The following is a 21,747-nucleotide window of genomic DNA, read 5'->3' as shown; positions in this document are numbered from 1 at the left end:
AATTGTGTTTTGTGAATAAAATAATTTTTTATTAAACAATCACTGTAGTCTCAAGATCTTCTCATTTTGTGTACAAAACTATTTGAACAAATTTTGCTAATAAAGTCCAATTTCATACAATGAAAACTATTTTTAAAGATTCGTTTTGCAGTTTGCACTAATTGTTGACAATGATTAAAGGCACTGGACACCTTTGGTAAATGTCAAAGACCAGTGTTCTCACTTGGTGTATCCCAAGATATGCATAAATAACAAATCTGTGGAATTTTTTGCTCATTTGGCCATTGAAGTTACAAGAGAAAAATGTAAGAAAAACGCCCTTTTTGCACAAAAATGTGTACTTTCAGATTTTAATAAAAGGCTTCAGGCCTTGTGCCCGTAGGTCTGAGCACGCGCAATACTGTGAAAAAGGACCATTTAAAAGTCTCACATTTGACTTTATTCAATGTTGACCTTGGTCCAGAGATCACTATTTCCAGGAATTGCCTGTTTTTGGCATGTGGCTCGGGACCAGTCAAATACAATATGTGTGGGAACACCATGTGATAATATTCTTTTTTTTTCGCTGTGAAGAATAGACCAGGGCCCAAATTCATAGACCTGCTAAGCAGAAATGTGTAGGATGCCAGTCACAAATGTGCATGTCACATGGTAGTTGTAGTTGGCTCGTATCTGTATCATAGTAAGCATCATTTTGTTGCGCTTAGCTACTTTTTCTGCTTAATAAAGCAATTCTATGAAATTGGGCCCTGTACTGATGCAGTCATGGTTTGTTAACTGCATTGCTTAAGTGCTGTAATTGTGTACTAATGTCCATCAATTGATTAGAGACACAACAGTTTCACAAATATTTAAGTTGATATTAATGAGGGGTGTATCATGTCCTTGATGTACATTGCAGAACAAGTAGATGAGGTGCCCTATGTTCCACCTGACGGTGAACCCATGTTCAGATGAGGTTTTTTGTTCCTAGTTATATGGAGCCATCTGAATGGTGCAGCAAAGATGCATTCTTGTCATGTTAATCAGCTCTCTGCAGCCTGTAGAGCATCTGCAGCCTTGAATATATGCAATGCATTATCAGCTCCGCCACACAGCATCAACTAATGAGAAACAAAACATAGAAAAATGGTGTCAGGAATGGGATAGGTTTGAGAGTGTGCGTCTTGAATTATATGCCAAGCTTGAAATCTCAGCTACGCATCAACTTAGTGCGACAACAAAGAAAATGGGGTAAGAGGTGGGATGGATTTAATCAATCGGTCTACAGAATACAAAAACTGTATAAACATTTTGAATCAATGTGTGAAAAACGGTGTCAGAAGTAGAATTGTTAAATATTAATTATCATCTCCAATACACAGCACTACACAGCATTAACTACAACACAACACAAACATGGGAAAATTGAACTATTAATAATAGTGTTTTACTTTGAGAGAGCAATGAGGACATTTCCCAAAACAATTGGCCTTTTTCTTTAGTGGCCAATTTTTTGTCTCTTAATTCAAACTTTAGAAATCCTATTCGAGATAACTATATCATTCTCTCACCTCTGGTTGTGACCAATCCACTGCTAGTATCTTATCTTCAAGTCCAGACATATTGTACAGGGGTGCCTTTGGACTGCAACATCATAATAGCGAGAGAAAAAACACGTTTACAAAGTAAATATAAATAACATGTAATCATAATATGTTTAATTATTATTAATTAATTAATTAATTATTAATTAGTTAATTATTATTATTATATTCACAATAATCATTTCAAATGCTAACAGTCAGCTCTTGTTGTGGAGAGCACTATTAACAAAAGGTTCCGCTCAGAAAAGAGTACTTTCTGAAGTCCTTAATCTAACTTTCACATTTGTATTTCTTTGTTTTTCTGTCCTCTTATAACAACATTCCTGTACTAAAGTCAAATTCCATTCTTTTGTTGCACTACTTTTCTAATAGATAGAGTCTTTATATTAGCCTATTACAGACCATAGCGGCTGCAAATGACTACATGGTCTGACCTAAATAACTGAAACAAAAAGGTCAAAGTCAATTTCATGACGTGAATTGGCATTATCCAATAATTTCCATGTTAACATAAACACACAACAGAATTTTTGTTTCATATTATTTTTTGGATAAAATAATACAAATTATGTACAATATTAAACAAATCAACAATATTACAATGTAGTTAATTCTTTCTGGGCGTATGATGACTATACTAAAATGAAGTGTCTCTGAAAAGTTTTCCCGGCAGTAAGTGGTTAAACTGAGCATTACAAAAAAGAACATATGTATACATGGTCTGGCATCCAGGCTAGTATTAGACTGACCTTCTTGTGTCCCAGAGTTTGAGTGTTTTATCATAGGATCCTGATATGAGAAGGTTGGCGTTGTCTGGTGACCAGGCTACCGATGAAACCCAGCCAGTATGATGACTCAAAGAGGACTTGACTAACAAACCGTCTGCAAACATAAACATATAATAGAAGACAGAATGTAGGATTAAAAACAATGATAGGTGTCATGGCCGAGGGGTGAAGCGCACCAAATTCAAACTCTGGTGTTTCTGATCAGTGTGGGTTTGAGTCCCAGTCAGGACACTTGTGCACTCCAAGGACTTAACCACTGCTTCGTTGTAAAGAGAAAAACGCTCGCCCGGTGTTCCTGGTTTGATTGGCAGCATATTGCACCACAGCACCTTGTAACCTATTATGTGGTGCTGTAAAGGAATGGGTCTCACACTTCAATATGTAGCTCCACATACCTCGCAGGACAAATACTGAGTGCTTTCATACGCCCCTAAGTGTGTGATAAAGCGCTATATAAGAATTTTAGAAGGAGGAAGTAGAATGTGTGGAGATGCAAGAACCATGTGTACATACCATTTTGTCTTGGATCCCACAATCTAATGTGCCTATCAGAGCTCCCAGTAGCTAGAAGATTACTTAGTGGAGAATATGCTACACTATGGAACACTTTATTCCCCGTCTGTTGAAAGAAAGGTATAACAAAAGAGATAACACAGGAAACAACGATTGAGTTTTAAAACCAAAATGAATAGTTTGACCAGGTTAGTTTACCTTGGCAGAAGGTGGCTGGTTAAACTACCCATTAAAAGTGAATTGATCTTCATGTTTTTGACTGAATAAATAAAGTAGCCTTTACCAGAGTTGTGACTTGCTCCTCTTGTTCCATGTCCCATATCTTCATGGTGTGATCCCATGATGCAGTGCATATCCTCTTCTCATCCAGCCATACCAGAGAGGAGATTCCTTGGGTGTGACCGTCAAACGTTCGCAGCGGTGTCTGCATTTAGATAATAATAATAAAAATAATAATAATAATGTCTTTGACGCTCAAGGCGCTTTAACATACAGTATTTGCCTACAAGGTATGTGGGACTACATTTGAATTATGAGATCTCCTTTTATGTGTAGCACCATGTAGAGCCTGGTTCATGCTTCCTGCAAATGCGAAGCGAGCTTGACGTTAATTTGACGTCACAACGCTCCTTTCGCAGCGGTATTCGCAAGTGAGTAGAGCAGATTTCAACTGCTGCGAATTTGTGACGTCAACATTCGCTTCGCATTCGCATGAAGTATGAACCGCGCTTAATGGTTTACAAGGTGCTGTGGCAAAATATGCTGCCAGTCAAACCATTCTCTTTTTTGGATAAGTGCACTGGCAACCTTTAACGTGTATTACACAAAACAAGAGACAAAAAGCTTTACGTCCCATCCGAAGGACGAAGCATCATGGTTAAGTGTCTTGCTTAATGAAAGGCAGTTAAAGAAAACACAAAGCCAACCTAAATATGACGACTAAATTAGGGAAGGTTTACGTTTGGTAATCACTCTTAAAATCATTGGCAATAAAAATAGCTAAGCATAATAAATATGCTTACCGAAATAAGGTTACCAGCCAAAATAACATTCCACATGTGGCATTTGTATTTTGTATCCTGCTTATTTTTGCTCAGCAGAAAATTTCAAAGCAGTATTTGCTATTCAACAAGCTCTATGAAATTAGGCCCAAGCGTTAGTATTTACCCTTGTGAGTGGTTTGTGCCCATCAGTTCTGGCTTTCTTGTGTTGTATCTCATCAACTTCTTCATCATCACCTCCTGGCACTAGTCAATACAAGAAAAGAAAACATTCTATATTACTGCATTGCACTATCTTTCCAGTTTCATGTTTTAAAGCAATGAAATTTCTTTCTGACAGAAACAACAATTTTTAAGTTTTTAATCTTGACAAAAAACAGAAGTGGTTTTGGTGGACGGTTAAAACTTATAATAAAAAATGTTCTAAAGAACATCTTTCTCCTTAAAGGCAGTGGACACTATTGGTAATTACTCAAAATAATTATTAGCATAAAACCTTACTTGGTAACAAGTAATGGGGAAGGTGATAGTATAAAACATTGTGAGAAACGGCTCCCTCTGAAGTAAAGTAGTTTTCGAGAAAGAAGTAATTTTCCACGAATTTGATTTCGAGACCTCAGATTTAAAACTTGAGGTCTCGAAATCAACCATCTAAACGCACACAACTTCGTGTGACAAGGGTTTTTTTTCTTTCATTATTATCTCGCAACTTCGATGACCGATTTAGCTCAACTTTTCACAGGTTTGTTTTTTATGCATATGTTGAGATACACCAACTGTGAAGGCTAGTCTATGACAATTACCAATAGTGTCCTCTGCCTTTAATATCATCTTTCTTCTTTAACAAATTGGAAGTACTGGGATAAATCCATACCCTTCCAGGATAAAAGTTGTGCGGATAGTTTCTGACTACAACATTTACAACCATGTACAATAAACTTGTGGCTTTATATCTCACAATGACCAGAGCATTTACCTGCAGACCAGATTTTCAACATGGAATCCATGGAACCACTCGCTATCTGTGATCAAATGAAAAACAACAAATTTGATAAGACACTGCTCTAGATTGCAAGGGTCGTGGGTTCGAATCCCACCCGAGTAACATGCCTGTGATATTTTTTCACAGGACTCGGGAAAGTACCGAGTATACAGTGCTAACACACATCGGTGTATGGGTAAAAACCAAAATTAATATTCTTCATCCCGATGCAAACTTAACATCTATTAAAAACCAAAACTCATAACTTAGATTTGGGACAAAAACCAAATGACTCAAAACTAGGACTCTGACTCAATCCAAATGACTCATACATGTAACTCACACTCAGACTTGAACTTTGTGTCTTATTACTGAAACTCGACCCAAATGCCAAATGACTCAACACCTGGGTTTTAGGACTTGTTGATCATACTGAATGGTCAGACGATAGGAAGTTTAAATGAAAGAACACTTCAAGTCAATATGTCTGCAAAAGAGTCATAAGAGCATTTGCTTCTCTTTTTACCTACATGTTAAAGGGAATGATTCGTTGGTTCGAATCCCACTCTAGTCAATTCTTTGTTCAAACCCAAAAATCATTTCAAAATTTACCCAGTCAGTTTCCCTTGTGGTTTATATTGATATCTGAAACAAAAAGTCGCATCCCCTTAAGGTGATCCCCTTGCTGCCGCTTCCCAGGTTGTATCGTAATTTGGGTGTGATCCCTGGCTACACGGCAGTTAACGGTTGTATAGTTATCTGACTGGCACCCCCGAACAAAGATATTGACAAAATAGGGACACCGCCAATATAGGGCTAGATAGCTCAGTTGGTAGAGCGCCGGCACGTTAATCCGGAGGTTGTTGGTTCGAACCCCACTCTAGTCAATTCTTTGTTCAAACCCCAAAATCATGTTAAAGTGAAGGTACACGTTTGGTAATTGTCAAAGACCAGTCTTCTCACTTGGTGTATCCCAACATCAGCATAACATAACAAGCCTGTGAAAATCTGAGCTAAATTGGTCATCGAAGTTGCAAGAAAATAATGAGAGAAAGAACACCCTTGTTGGACGAATCTGTGTGCTTTCAGATAGGAATAAAGGACTTCTGGCTAGAAGTATTTTATTATTTTTTTGAGAAATTACCTCTTTCTCAAAATCTATGCTACTTCAGAGGGAGCCGTTTCTCACAATGTTTTATACTATTAGAAGCTCTCTAATGCTTGTTACCAAGTCAGTTTTTAAGTTAATATTTGTTTTGAGTAGTTACCAAACGTGTACCTTCTCTTTAATGTCACATTACTATCTATTTATTTATTGTTTAATAACTAGAGCAAGTTTTCATAGGTTTAGATGAACAATGTCATCACACTTTGTATTGATTGATGTTGACATGAAAAAATGTAGTTGAAATGAAATGAAAACACCGTATGGATGTGTTTCAAGTGTTTCTGTCCACCAACAGTTTTTCATACAAAGCTCACAAGCGTTTTTATGTAAACTTTTTCAAACATGAACTTAAAGAAAATGACCTTTGTTTGTGATTGGTCGACAGCGACAGTTTCTACACTCTTAGCATGGCCTCTGCATGAATGAAGACATTTGTGTTTCTTAGTCTGCTCATCCCATTCCCAGATGAGTAGAGTCTGATCCATGGACCCACTCACTAAAAGGCTCACAGCATCATCTGAAAACAACAAATCAACACACACTGTAGGTAATGTTTTTCCTAATGACAAACTAAGTCTGTGCTCAAAAATAGTGAATAACACTCTACAATCTTTGAAACAGATAGTAAAAGTACACACATGTGGCTGTGGCGCAATATGCTGCCAATCAAACCAGGAACACTGGGGCGAACCCCTCCTCTTTATACGATAAGTGAACTGGGTTCTTTTACAACCCACATTGCACATGCAACAGCTTGTAATTCATTACCACTCTAGATCCAAAAGGGGGAAAAAAAAAGAGCTAGCCATTGAAAAGCGAAAGTGGACAGGGATACACTAAACATGTTTTTATTTCTATTTGGCATAATTCCTTACCTCTTTTGATCCATGTGACTGTTTTGACAGGGTCGGAGTGGTAGTGCATAATGACGAGGTTCTCTCCATCCTCTGTCCATAGCCTAACATTGTTATCGTATGAACCAGTCACAATTCTGCAAATGTAAACAAATATTGGTTATAACAGTTAAAACACAATTATCTTATTGAAAAGTATTTCCATTCACGAAGTATATCAAGTAAGCCTTGGGGATTAATAAAATTTGTTAGTAGTCAAGTTGAGACTTTTTGGCGATATCAAAAAAGGTGCAACCACCTTTTGAAATGCAATTTTCACAGGTTAATTTTTATTGAAAACAACAACATTTATATAGGATTAAAACAATCGAATGGTTCCAAAAACCAAAGGTTTAATTGCCTTTTAATAAGCTCAAAGGCACTGGTTAACTGGACACTATTGGTTACTACTCAAAATAATTGTCGGTATAAAAACTTACTTGGTAACAAGCATTGGAGAGCTGTTGATAGTATGAAACATTGTGAGAAATTGCTCTCTCTGAAGTAACGTAGTTTTTGAAATAGAGGTAAATTCTCACTCAAATGATAAAAGACTTCATTATGCATCTGAAAGCACACAAATTCGGCAACAAGGTGGTTTTCTTTTCATTTCTCTTGCAACTTTGATGAACAAATGAGTCCAAATTTTCACAGATTTGTTATTTTATGCATATGTTGGGATACACCAAGTAAGAATACCGGTCTTTGACAATAACCAATAGTGTCCGGCCCCTTAAAGTGCAAATTGACTAAAAAGGCTGGCACTTAGACTGGCTCTATAAGCTGAAGTTTGTTTCCAGACCCACCTGTTATTGGCTCCTTGTACACAGCTAACCCAATCATCATGAAGGATGCTTCCTGCAGGCTTTGGCGCAGGGTGCTTCTCCAGATATTCAATCTCAACAACAGATTCTGTGGAAGTCGATTTCTCTTCAAGGTGATGGCCTAGAGCTACTCGTAGAAACTCTCCATCGATGAGAAAGTCAAAGTCAATCACTGGAGAATCGTCAGATTCTAGAATAAGAAGAAATAACTTATTTATCGTGCTCGACTTATCTTCAGTTTCTCCAAATCAAAGGTTGTAGTACCTTGTTGTATGGTAAGAGTCAACGTATGGTGTATGGAGTAGCCAAAATGTTAAAAATACAATTTTTTTAAACAGACTCAAGTCAAGGTGATATGAGAGGCAAGACTCTTCTACATAATTATATCCTAATGGTTTATTTATGTTCAAATGTTTGTTTTTAATTTTGTTGTCGGCAGTTGTCGTCATCTGTCGACTTTAATTTATAAAGGAACAAATTTTACCTCGATCCAGTAATTTGTTGATGAGAGAACTGAGCTCCGAGACTCCCACTGATGCTGGAACTGAGAAGGGTGTGTCTCCTACTGAATAACTGCCAATATTAAAATTCAAAATCAATGACAATGACAACTTCATTTTTTTAATAAATTCCCTGAAAACAAAACACTAAACCAGATTTTTTGAATGACCCACAAATGCCAAATGCTTTGAATTGATGCACTCCTCTCTCTCGCAGTCCGAGTCTCTTTCATTTCAATTAAAAAAGAAACATGACAATGACATACCAATTCCTAGTAGACCCAGTTGCTGGTCCTGTAAACTGTATTCTTTTTTAGTACGGCGATCATAATTGTCAATTTATAATGTGACAGAAAGAGTACAGCGCCCCACACCACCACAGTCATCCATCCAGTATTCCCAGGCTCAGCATGTCACTTGTCAGCAGTGTGCAGTTTCAGCCACTGTAACTGAGCCAGTATGTCAAAATAGAACAACCACAAGTATGATGAACTGTTGTTTTGTACGGCAGTGTAGGTAGTGTTGAGCATGTTTGGGGGTTTTTGTTTTAAAGGAACACGTTGCCTTGGATCGGACGAGTTGGTCAAAACAAAAGCGTTTGTAACCGTTTTTTATAAAATGCATATGGTTGGAAAGATGTTTTAAAAGTAGAATACAATGATCCACACAAGTTTGCCTCGAAATTGCGTGGTTTTCCTTCTACTGTGCGAACTAACATGGTCGGCCATTTATGGGAGTCAAAATTTTGACCCCCATAAATGGCCGACGTGTTAGTCGACGAGGTAAAAGGAAAACCACGCAATTTCGAGGCATGTTTGTGTGGATCATTGTATTCTACTTTTACAACATCTTTCTACCCATATGCATTTTATAAAAAACGGTTACAAACGCTTTTCAAAGACCAACTCGACCGATCCAAGGCAACGTGTTCCTTTAAGGCTAGTCTTGTCCGTAAATTGGGCAACTAAGACAAGTCGCCAACACACACATTGCGTTGCTGTCCCATCCATGAAAAACGTTTAAATAAGAGGTTTGCTTAGTACTTACCATTCTTGCTTGGTGATAAATCTGACTTGCAGATGGGAACCGTAGCCGCTTATTTTGGCATCAGTCACTTGTTCAGTCGTTACTTCAGTTTCCATCGTGCATTTGTCGTGTTGTTTTCTGTTTTCTGCCACACGTGCTTTTCATTGCTTTTCTGTGATGCAATTTTAGCTCAATAGAGGGCGCATCGCACTTTAGGCGCTTGCGTGTAAATTTTCGGTGGGAGGGGCCAGGAAGGGAGGGGGAGGTTGACTAATTAGTAATTGGCGTACGGGTTGGCAGGCGTACGAGTTGACCTGTTTCAAGGGTCTCCAAGATACCATAGAGGACATTGCAAATACCATGGCCCATGCCAAAAACGTCACAAATTATGTACCCCCACGGCACCCGGCCCCGCCCCAAATAAATGAGGCCGATCAAAAAATCTAACGAAATATGCACAGCGCCCTCTTTGGGGATAGACAAGTCTAGACTTGAAGTCTAATGGCGCATGCGCATACTTTCATGGTCTGGGAATTTTGAAAACGACAAAAACAACACAACACTTCGAGACTTTTAAAAATGAATGTTTACTCATTTTGATGATCCCCGTCTAAAGATTCGCGTTATAAAGAGAAAACAACATGTCCAACTTGAGTGATTCAGTGTTTTCGAGGAGCCCGTTATCTGTCATAACGAATAAGAACATTACCGACGTTGCAAACAAGCCGAACATACCGAACAAGCATGTCAAGAATGGAGATTCCAAAAACATCGAACTTCGTGCGAACATCTGGTAACAGTTCCAATTATTCACAGCTTGCTTTGGGAAAAAAGCAATTTAGTTTAATTGAAATGATTGTGCTTTTTCTTTGCAGGGAAATAACAGAATTTCTGTATACAAAACTTTAAAATTACACAATTACAAAATTGAGACGTCAAAATTAGTTTAGGATGGAAAAGACTTACCCCAAAAATGTTTTAAAATAGTAAAGACGGTCTACAGTACAGTACAGATTAAACATGTTAAAAAGAGTATTGTTTTCTTTCAACAGCCAGGAAAATGAGAAACCTTTCGGTCATACAGACGGTGAAGAAGAAGATGATGAGGAGGTTTTTTTCGGTATCGTCACAACCAAAGAGAAATCCAAGATGGTCAAGCTTCGGCGCAAAACACAGCTCTTCGTTTCTAACTTCCGAGACATGCTGTCAGAGGGTTCGGATGAGAGTCTGGTCGGATCGTCTACTGGATCGGAAGAGCGGTCTCCGACATCTCGGTCAACTTGTCACGGAATCTCATCGTCTCTCAATGCACAAGGTTGTACAACTAATTATTACTCCTAGAACTATGAGTGCGAGTTCAGTCCGTGGCTTTCTTGTCCGTGGAACAATAGCAGAACGAACTTCAATACGTCATAGTTCTAGGAATAGGAGTAGATAATTATGTGCCCATTTTCGGTACCTGGCACAGCGAACGATTTTGCTTGTATAGCAAAGCAAAATGCTATACAAATTGTATCAAGTACTACATGTACTCAAAAATTCTGATTTGCTACTCAATATTGGGTTCCAGTCTTAATTCAGCCTAAATTTGTTGTTAGATCGTTCCCATAAACATGGATACCAAAAATTGTTGGTTAGATCGTTCCCATAAACATGGATACCAAAAATTGTTGGTTAGATCGTTCCCATAAACATGGATACCAGAAATTGTTGGTTAGATCGTTCCCATAAACATGGATACCAAAAATTGTTGGTTAGATCGTTCCCATAAACATGGATACCAAAAAAGAAAAAGAAAACAAAATTACTCCATATAGGAGAATTCCAAAGACTGCGGTGTCCACAAGGAAAGAAATTTGTGTTTGTTTACAAAGTCCATGGATCTCTATGGTGTTTTGTTTTTGGTTTTATGTGTTATTACTATTACTATTATTATTATTTACTCTACAGCCAACAACCCAGCAAACCACCCAGCCAATCACGCCGCCCTGAAGATCCAGAGATGGTTCCGTCACTCACGTCAAGAGCGCGTGTTTAAAGAGGCCATGAGTGAGATTCAAATACTGGATGACAGAACAGATGATATCTTGCAGAAAATCCGCAAAGAAGAAGAGAGAATAAGAGTCTGCAACACACCCACAGACCGCCCTGCTGGACACTCAGGTAAAATTAAATGCCCTTGAAATACTTCTGTAGAAATTTACAATTTCCTCATAGGGTGCCTTTTACCATAGAGAAAATGCCTTTGTGGCCTGTTGCCCTTATAAAAACGAAGCCTGCAGGCCTGGTATAGTGGAGCAATACGACTATGTTTGTAACAATTAAGGCCTTGAATTTCGTTCTCGAAGGGGCACAAAAATTTTCTCTGGTTAGGGCCTTTACTGTGAGGAAAATGGCAACAAAGCGAAATTGACATTAATTGAATTGTAATAGATTGTCAATTTTTATTGGTCGAGAACCAGTCACTATTATTTTAATAACAATGTTGTTTTACTTTGTAATTATTTACAGGAGCAAAAAGATTTGATGCTAGAGGGAGTCCAGCCCTGGTCATAATTCCTATCCACACGCCTTCCCTCGTTGAAACATCACCCCAACAAGCTCTCCAGGACACTCCACCACTCGGTCCAAGTCAGCTCCAGTTTGGTTCCCCCACCCAGGACGGCATGAGAGACACTGATATTGTCTTCGATGCCACTGAAGAAGATACCAAGGTGGTGTCTGCAGCTAGACCTGGACTCGCATCCATTGAAGACGCCACGCCTACGCCGATACTATTCAACAAGTCAACCCCGAGGGCATTCTCCACTACTGAAATAACGCACACAAGTCCACAGTTTATGTATAAAACAACTTCAGCACAAAGAGTCCACGCTCATACTCCGTCTATGTTAGATCGAACAAATCTAAGTAAAATTGATTCATCCGGCGCGACAAGTTTAAATACTTCTCTGAGTTTTGTCCAGTCGGGTTCCAGTTTATATAAGGCGTCAACAGTTTCTAGTATGAATGTTCCATACCAGGCACGTACAAGAGTAGCGGCAGCGTTTGGAGGCAGCCCAATCCCGTCAAAACCTTACTCCCTTAGTTATACCCCTTTAACCCCTCACTGCACTACAATCAACAGTTTCGGCGATGCCGGTAAATTGACATTATCAACCAAGAGAACCCAAAGCAGTCATTTACCACATTTCAACCTGACAGGTACCCCATCTCCTTTTGCTTCAGCCTACCATCAGGGAATACAGAGTCCTACTGTGTTCTCAAGCCCAAGACTGTTTCCGTTGACCGTACAGGCAGTGCAGTCCATGCAGCCTCTTCCATCAGCCGTTCTCTTCTCCCCTCACAAGCTCCCTCAGCAAAACTCTCTAAAATCGGAAAGCTGCCACAGACATCAAGAGGAACTTGTAGGAACACCGAAGAGGTCATTCCTTAAAGATGATGGCTTAGTCTCAGACGTAGTCTCACCTGGTTTGGATGTAAATAATTCCTTTGGGCCGGAGCCTGGTTCTTGTCCTCATCCCAGCGGTGTGTCAAACACCCTCTCTAGAATCACACAGAAATTACCGATGTCACCGAACGTAAGTGTGAGAAAGTCTGCCCAAAAGATTGCCATCATTACACCTCGGTCAAAAGAGAAACCTAGGGACCAGAGTTTAGAGATGACGCCAGGGAAGGATCTGACTCTCCAGAATGCATCACGGCAGCCTGTCAGCAATCAGTTTTTCGCGTCTCCGGTTGTCATGGTTAGAGATTTACCGACCATGATTGCATCATCACCTAGACCCAACCGAGCACCAGCTTCAGAGAACTCCGAGAGTGACGACTTTTTGAGAGGACCACATGATGGTGTGCCATCACCGGTTGTGGCCCCCAGAAGTAATGACACCTGTCTCAGCCGAGCAAAAACTTCGGAGAACTCTGAGAGAGACAACCCCTTGAGAGCACCACATGGAGGTGTGACATCACCGGAAGTGGGCCCCAGAAGTAATGACACGGGACGACACAAGCTGGAGCTACTGCTGCAGAAGAAAGCAGAGTTGGCCAGAATCCGAGCGCAGAAGGCTGAAATCCAACAGAGACTTGCAAGAGAGAATGAGTTGGTACGTACGTATGATTAAAATAAACAAAAAATCTACGAAAAATCAATTCCTTGTTTTTGCCCAGGTTCGATGCATTCAGTAAGATTGCACAACACACCATGGCCCAATTTCATAGAGCTGCTTTAAAAGCTCAAAAAGTAGCTTAAGCACAACAAGAGTATGCTTACCAGAACAGGGTTACCCGACAAAATACCATGTTACGTGTAAAAATCTGTGACTGGTATCCTGCTAATTTTTGCTAAGCAGAAAATCGTCAAGCAATATTTCTGCTTAAGCACTTCCATGAAATTGGCCCCATAAGAACCCAGTGGAATAGGGACCTAAGCGGGGATATTTTGAAACTGGTAATCGGGGGGGGGGGGGGGGGGGGGGGGACAAAACTCCCAGGGCTGTGTTCCTTGAGGATTACAGATACAGTGTGAAAAGGGCTATTAAAACTTAAGTATTTTCCCCCATGCTTTGTGTTTTTGTGCTGCAGTGTTTTACAATGAAGCAGGAGATTCAAGGAGCATTACGGAGTAACACATTACAGACCAACATTCCTGTCCATCTGTTGAGCATTGGTTGCCAAGGCATGTCATCACTAACCCTGGTAAGAAGCTTAGGCCTTGTCTGAAATAGCGACTTTGGCTACAGCTATGGCTAGATCATGCACTTCTGCCTATTCTTCAACACTGACCAATGCACTGGTCTAGCCGTAGCTGTAGCCGAAGTCGCTGTTTCCGACTCGACCTTAGAGTAAGCAAAGTATCTAATATCTAAAGTAGAGGAACGCTGCTTATTTCTGCGTACAAGGCGAGTGTATTTCAATGAATAACAAGAAACTTGTGTTTAAACGCTCATGCAAAGTGTGGTACGTAACTGAGAATGAAAGAGGTCCATATAGAAGGGGACTTAAAACACTAAAGCCAGGTTCATACTTTCTGCGAATGTGAAGCAAATTTTGACGACTTAAAAATCTCAACAACAAATGTGTTGGAGTTGAACAATTGCTGCAAAAATTTCACTTTGCATTCGCATTCACAGGAAGTATGAACAGGGCTTAAGATGCAAGATGTCCGATTCATGAACAAGTTTGTTTGTATTTTAATGATATAGACAGAGCAGGAGTTGGACGTTGTGACTCGTTTACATACCATCAGGAATAGCAATAAGGAAGATATATCCAGCATCCCTCCTCCAGTGGCATCAGTAGCATCTAATAAAGGTTGGTCACATTCTACCATGTAACAGTTTCATATCTTAATGCGTTATATAAAATGAGAATGTTGATTTATGTCAGTAAACTCACAGGCAGTGGTCCTCCAAACCTTATGTTCACACCTCATCAGATAAAAGAAAAGAAACGAAAGATCATGTTGAAAACTGCTCATTACCAACCGAGTTTGGCATATGCAAACTTGGGTCTAAATGGGTGAAACACGTTACATCTGCTATATTTGTTACATTTTGTTTGATGTTGCCACTGTTTCTCGGTTGGATAAAAACATGTAGTATTTGTTGATGTAGGATCTCTCCACTTGCGATGGCACTCAAGTCTGGTAACCGAGGTTCATCAGTTGTCAAGTCCAAGTCTGCCTCGTAGAGTCGCCAAACCAATCCTTGCCAAGGTGAGTTTCACTGGTAGTTTAAACATGCATGACGATTTTCTGATTTTGTTTCCCCCTACATATCGGGGCTGAATTTCATGACTATAATTTACTATGGAATTCTGCTTGTACAAGGCATTTTAAGCTCAAGAGTTTCATGGTAATCAAAGCCCTGAAATTGTATGGAACCAGTAAGATTGCTGTTAAATAACAACAATGAAAACTTATAATGCGCACAAATCCAACAAAGTGCTCATGGCGCTAAACACAAGCAAAAACATACATAAATGTACATATAACCAAAATTAAAACGCAAGCCTTAGGTGAGAAAAAAAAGTAGAACATGTGAGGATAGAAATACAATACAAATGCAATTTCTAAGAAAAATTAAATACCCGATAAGAAAGTCTATCAATACACTGATAACACACCTTGGCCCAATTTCATCGGCGAATTCTTCCCATACAATCATGAACTTTATTGAAGAATGCATATATATATTAACGCACGTGCACAAGCAAAAATTCCCTCCTTACCCGTGAAATACGCTTGATTTAAGCATGGAATTCCCTGCTTCCTTGCTTATAATGGTAAGTAGAGCCATAATTGGGCCCTGTTTCTGGTTTTGTATTCTGGGCCCAATTTCATAAAACCTGTAAGCAAAGGGTATGAATCATTTAATTTCAAACCTTTCTAACAATTCGACAAAGATTATAAAAACAATTCTATACAAATGTAAACGATGACTAAGATTTATGAAATTTTGTTCCACCCAGCCTGTCAGCAAAGCAAGACGAGTGGCAGTACTGAAGACAGATAGCCCTGCTCAGAGATTAAGAACAAGACAAGTTGGTTCACCAAAATCATCCAGCCTGACACGAACCCCAAGAGAAAAACTGGCATTCTAAAGAAACAATTACACAAAATAATAGACATTTGTGGTGTTGTGCTTGTACAACAATTACATGATGATAAAGTCCTCTAAATTTCATCTTCCTTCAAATTCAACTGTTGGATTTATTGTGTAAGTTTGTGACTAATGAATCGCTGAATGTACAGGTTGTTAAGGCCAAGTCACACTGCAGCGACAAACGATAAAGAAAACGGCGCAAAGAGAACGCTTGGTTGAATTGCTCCACGCTGAATATGCTCACGCTTATTCAACCAATCGAGGGCGTGCATTTTTATCGTTCTTGTTGTCATTCTCGTTATCTGGGCCTGTGTGACCGGGCCTTTAGATTTTAGAGGTTAAGAGACTCTATCATTTCAATTTGATCTGAATGTTTAGGTGTAAGAAGTTTTTAGAGGCTTCCATCTCTATGATGGCATCTTCGCCTCTTTCAAGAAAAACTTGTGGTGCATGGGAGACAAGAAACATCCTGAAATAAGGAAATATTCTGATAAATCTCATGCCTGATTTAAAGTTAAATTTTGATATAGATTTAAGGAAGTTATCCTAAGCTTCCATTTAAGAAACTCTCCATGATTTTGCAGAAAGATCCCAGAAAATAACAAATCTTTCTATATTTGGATGAACACATTTGGAAATGTCCCTGATTATGGATTCAGTTTCCGTATTTAATGGAATGTAACTCTGACAATGATCAATTGTAGTTAATTAAAAACTATTTTTTGTACAAACAATTTGTGTGTAAATCACCGTGGCATATGGCAATGTTTTTGTTTTTGTTTTTTGAAACAGCATTATCTATTAAAAATCCTTCAGAGAAAAAAGAAAGAAAAAGATTTGACATAAAACAAATCTTCTTTGTAATATCTCTAAATTGCTACCTGCTTAACCTCCTTTTGGAATGAAATTTTCACAGGATATTAGTTTTCATATTTGGAGAAGTTGTCATGTACAATATTGAATTTTTTTATTGATAAAATTAATGCGACGGCCAAGTGTAATTGTAACGAGGTTGAAATTGTAGGGAAGTTGAAATAGTGCACTAGACTTAAACTAGTTTATTTAAAGAACACAATTTATTTATTGCAAGCACAAATCCTGAATGCACTGTAGCTGTATATGAGACAATCTTTTAAGCCCAGCCCATGCTAACAATTCACTGTGGCACACAACGATACATCCAACATAAGTGCGATGGATAAAATCATGTATAAAAACTGAGCACGACTCAGCTGTTTTCTTAATTGTTTTCTACCAGACCGTTTATTTTTAGTCACATCTTTTCTGGTGCTGAAACCAAGGAACTCCCAAAAGTGTTATGAAATGTAACTCGGCCTGGCGATCTGCATAAGAAAAAACTTTAAAAATTTCAGATTTATATTTGGTAGGAAAACCAATGTTTATAAAGAAGTTTGAGCCTGGTTCATACTTCCTGCAAATGTGACAATAATTTTGACGTCACAAATTTGCATCAGTTGAAATGTGCGAAACATTCTCTGCAAAGTCAGCTGTGTGATGTCAAATTTGCTCTGCATTCACCAAAAATATGAACCAGGGTTTTTCTTAACCATATAGGCACAATGTGAAATATACATTGTAACATGAACTTGCGATTTGCGATGAACTTGCGATTTATATAATTATTCTGCAGTGCAGTGAAAGTGATTATTTACTGTTAGTGTCAAAATCCAGCCACTATTCAAGAGTCTTCAAGACAGGTTCCGAGTGACCAAAAATTTAATTAGTTTGAATAATGCGTTAAATGCTGCGATAGAATTTCAATAATGTATTTATAATTAATTAATCATCCAGCCATTTGTCAGCAAAGAATAAAACATGCTCGAGCAGGATATTCACTTATTTGATAGTCTCTGTTTGTAATGGTGTCTTTTGTAACAGAATATTTACCAATGTTATCTCTCTAACTAAACGCCTTGTATTTTGTTGTAATAAAATTATAATGGTCCAGCAGTCTGCACCGAACTGAACTCTGCTTGTGTTCAAACCATACAAGTATCGCCCTGAGAACGCTGAGTCCGTCGTTGTGCATGTGATTTCGTTGTGAGACCATTTTAATGGATGTGCGTACGCCATTCTTTTGCCATACAGTTGACGCCATGATCAATGACCAATGCAAACACGTAGGAATGGTCTATGTACATATGTGTGTACGCTGCCATTTTGCCATACACGTGACGATCATTTCGCCATTTAGGTATCGATACGCCACGTTGGCAGAAGACACAGGACATTAAAGGAACACGTTGCCTTGGATCGGACGAGTTGGTCGAAACAAAAGCGTTTTTTTTATAAAATGCATATGGTTGGAAAGATGTTTTAAAAGTAGAATACAATAATCCACACAAGTTTGCCTCGAAATTGCGTGGTTTTCCCTCTACTGTGCGAACTAACATGGTCGGCCATTTATGGGGGTCAAAATTTTGACCCCCATAAATGGCCGACGTGTTAGTCGACGAGGTAAAAGGAAGAATTTAGGAAAACCACGCAATTTCGAGGCATGTTTGTGTGGATCATTGTATTTTACTTTTACAACATCTTTCTACCCATATGTATTTTATAAAAACGCTTTTCAAAGACCAACTCGACCGATCCAAGGCAACGTGGTCCTTTAACAAAAATTAACCACAGGCATGACAGGGCCCAATTTCATTCTGCTTAACAAATTTCTTGGTTAAGCAAGAAATGACTGGGGTTCCAGTTGCAGCAATGTTATCTGAATGGTGTTCTGGCTGGAAACCTATTTTTGCTAAGCAACCATTTGTTGTGCTAAGCAAGTTTTTGTGCTTACAGGCTTCATGGAGTTGGGCCCAGGGGTGGATTTCACAAAGGTAGTCCTAACTTAGGACTAGTCCTAGGCAATGCTAAGAGATAGGACCAGTCCTAAGTTAGGACCAGTAACTCATCCTAACTTAGGACTGGTCCTATCACTTAGTATTGCCTAGGACTAGTCCTAAGTTAGGACTACCTTTGTGAAATCGACCCCAGGTCCTTTTGGCTATGAAGCAGTTTGCAATAACTGCATGTAAATCCCTTTTTACGTAACCTCAGGGCTCAATTTCATTTCAAGCCTGTAAGCACAAAAACTTGCTAAGCACAGAAAAGTATTGCTTAACAGAAATAGACTACCAGCCAAAACTACATTAACATTACATAGTTGTGACTGGTGCCAACTCAATTTTTGCTTAACAAAGAAATTTTTCAAACAGTATTTTCTATTTAACAGCTTCATGAACTTGGCCACAGGAAGTTTTGAACAAATCAAATGCTCTTTTAACTGCATTATTAAATTTGACTTTCACCGACTTATATTTTATTATCATAATCCCCTTATAAATGCATTATATACACCAAATGATAACAGAAAAAAGAAAGACATCATTGTAAACAAAATATATAGAATCATAAATTACACAAGGCATTTTCGAATAGTATTAAAATCCAGCATTTGTCTGCTGAAATATTACAAGGTTTCTTAATAATATTAAGGTAAATGCCTGCTATTCATCAGACCTGGGCCCAATGTCATAGAGCTGCTTTTAAAGCACAAAAACTAGCTTAGCTCAATCAAATGATGCTTAGCAGAAACAGATTACCAGCTAAAAAGTACCATTTCACATGTACAAAATGTGACTGGTTTCCTGCTTATTTCTGCATAGCAGGAAGTTGCTAAGCATAATCCTCTGCTTAAGCAGCTCTATGAATTTGGTCACAGTAGATCTGCAGAAACTTGCTGCAGAATGTACAAACCATCTGTACACTCTGCGTACTTTTCTGCAGACTCAGGGCCATGTCACACGAGGCAATTTACAGGCAACCAGTTCCAGGCAATCTCCAAGAAGAAAAGGCATTCCCATTGTAATGTTAATTTTTTGTATTTGTGAATCGTAAGACGTTTTAAAATTTACTTGTGTGTTACTCAAATGGTCCTGCAGCATTCACTGCAGTTGGTTGCCTCAAAGTTGCCTGTAAAAGTTGCCTGTGTGACAAGGCCCTAAAGGCTAGTTTTTACTCTTCGCAACACACACCTACTGTTGCCACAACTTCATAGACACCACTTTGTAATGTTTGTTTTTTCCCCCTTATGTTTTTGCATCCTGCAAATGTTGAAATATCTCGCATTTCCAACATGTACAAAATATCAGTCTACACAATTTGCTAGTCTCATCTCCAGGAGTTAGTCTCAGCGCTGGTGTTTTCTCCCTGCACTAAAGAAAACAAAAAAAATGTTTTAACCAACTTTGCAACATCATCCCTAGTCTCTAAACACCATGTAAAACATTTTGAAAAATTCTGCAAACATCTGCAAACTTTCTCTCTGTTTTTACATTATTTCTCATCGGATTTAGAAGTTACATCAAAGCATGATACTAATTGGTCCTTGGAAAAAAAGTAGGAACATTTTATCAAGTACAAGGCTGATCCAAATGTTCAAATTAAGTCGTTTTCAATTACCAGTTTTACTGATTTTTCTGAAGGAAAACAAAATTGGAAAACAGACTAAAGTAGGAAGAATATCAGGCGTGGTTACTACATCCCTTAAATCAGTGGCACAATCATCATGATCGTTTTAAGAGAAAAACTCAAAAGGGTCTTTACCAAGTACTAGGTTTATTGCAAAGAGAATGCCCTAAATGAGCAGCAGCTTCAAGTACAATGACAATTGTACATTGGTTAAAGACTAGTGTTCAAACTTGATGTAAACCAACATACATAAAAAACACAAGGATGTGATAGGCTGTTGAAAAATGCAACCGAAATACAAGCGCAAAGCGTGAAAGCTTGGGAGCGCAAAGCGTGAAAACTTGGGAGCGCAAAGCGTGAAAGCTTGGGAGCGCGAAGCCTGCTTACAAACATTTATCTTTGGTTTTGAAGCTCTACTCTACAATATGGGGCATTCTACATGGTTTTATTTTCTTATCTTTAATAATTTTGATCTCAATTAAAAAAAAAAAAAAAAAAAAAGTTTTTCCAGTTAAAGCCATTGGACATGTTCGGAACAGAACTTTTTGTTTAAGTTCACAGATTTACAAATAACTTACAAGGTTTACAGAAGGTAATGGTGAAAGACTTCTCTTGAAATATAATCCCATAAAATGCTTTACTTTTTGAGAAAACATTAAAACAATATCAATTCTCGTTATCGAGAATTACAGATTTATTTTAAACACATGTCATGACACGGCCAAACGTGTGGGCCTTGGACAATACTGTTTACTGAAAGTGTCCAATGGCTTTAAAAAGGAAAAAAAAACATCCTTGATAAAAGTCCTTTGAAAGTTTAAACTCAATCTGTTATCCAAGTAACAAGAACTTTCACCCCCTGTTTTCACTATCTTCAAGCATCAAGTTTTGGTCTCACAAGATCATAACTAATTCTTTTACTAGTTTCAAGTAAAAAATATTTCAAGTAAATTTCTCCACCATGACCATCTTTACGCCAGGGGTCAATTTCATAAAGCCTGTAAGCACAAAAACTTGCTAAGCACATAAAAGTATATTGCTTAGCAGAAACGGGTTACCAGTCACAATTACAACATTAAGTTTATATTGTTCTGACTGGTGCAGAACTTTCTGCTTAAAGGCTTATGAAATTGGGCACATGTTGGTTTAAATCTGTGAACACTTATACTTTCAACCATACCAATGTGTGCACATCCTTTCACAAAAAAAAAAAAAACAATAAATAATCTTCTTAAAAACACAATTTTGAGCATATTCGCAAGTAAATGCTGTTGCAGTTTCATATGTACATCGGTGGGATTAAAGTCCCCCATGGAAGCAAAGAAATCATAGTAAAACAAAATACTTATACAAAGTAAACACATAAATATGGTATCAATAAA

At 38.3% G+C, this 21,747-nt stretch overlaps 2 protein-coding genes across 2 annotated transcripts; one reads left to right on the top strand and one right to left on the bottom strand.

Annotated features, from left to right (window-relative positions):
* Positions 1 to 19: 19 nt before the first annotated feature.
* Positions 20 to 9,470, bottom strand: LOC139948675 (ribosome biogenesis protein WDR12-like). Its single transcript, XM_071946913.1, has 12 exons — positions 9,303 to 9,470; positions 8,240 to 8,328; positions 7,738 to 7,945; positions 6,914 to 7,029; positions 6,401 to 6,555; positions 4,865 to 4,910; positions 4,055 to 4,134; positions 3,171 to 3,311; positions 2,888 to 2,993; positions 2,336 to 2,468; positions 1,554 to 1,626; positions 20 to 1,103 (listed from the first exon to the last, which is right to left on the bottom strand). The coding sequence occupies exons 1-12, from the start codon at positions 9,395 to 9,397 to the stop codon at positions 1,026 to 1,028; spliced, it is 1,320 nt and encodes a 439-aa protein (XP_071803014.1). The 5' UTR covers positions 9,398 to 9,470; the 3' UTR covers positions 20 to 1,025.
* Positions 9,471 to 9,642: 172 nt separating this feature from the next.
* Positions 9,643 to 17,724, top strand: LOC139948674 (uncharacterized). Its single transcript, XM_071946912.1, has 8 exons — positions 9,643 to 10,074; positions 10,334 to 10,596; positions 11,232 to 11,444; positions 11,793 to 13,384; positions 13,863 to 13,976; positions 14,483 to 14,591; positions 14,894 to 14,994; positions 15,750 to 17,724. Exons 1-8 carry the CDS (start codon positions 9,923 to 9,925, stop codon positions 15,879 to 15,881), a joined length of 2,676 nt encoding a protein of 891 aa, XP_071803013.1. The 5' UTR covers positions 9,643 to 9,922; the 3' UTR covers positions 15,882 to 17,724.
* The last annotated feature ends 4,023 nt before the right edge of the window (positions 17,725 to 21,747 follow it).

The sequence above is a fragment of the Asterias amurensis genome, chromosome 16, assembly GCF_032118995.1.
Source record: "Asterias amurensis chromosome 16, ASM3211899v1".
NCBI classification, from domain to species: Eukaryota; Metazoa; Echinodermata; class Asteroidea; order Forcipulatida; family Asteriidae; genus Asterias; species Asterias amurensis.
This window is presented reverse-complemented; position numbering and strand designations above follow the sequence as displayed.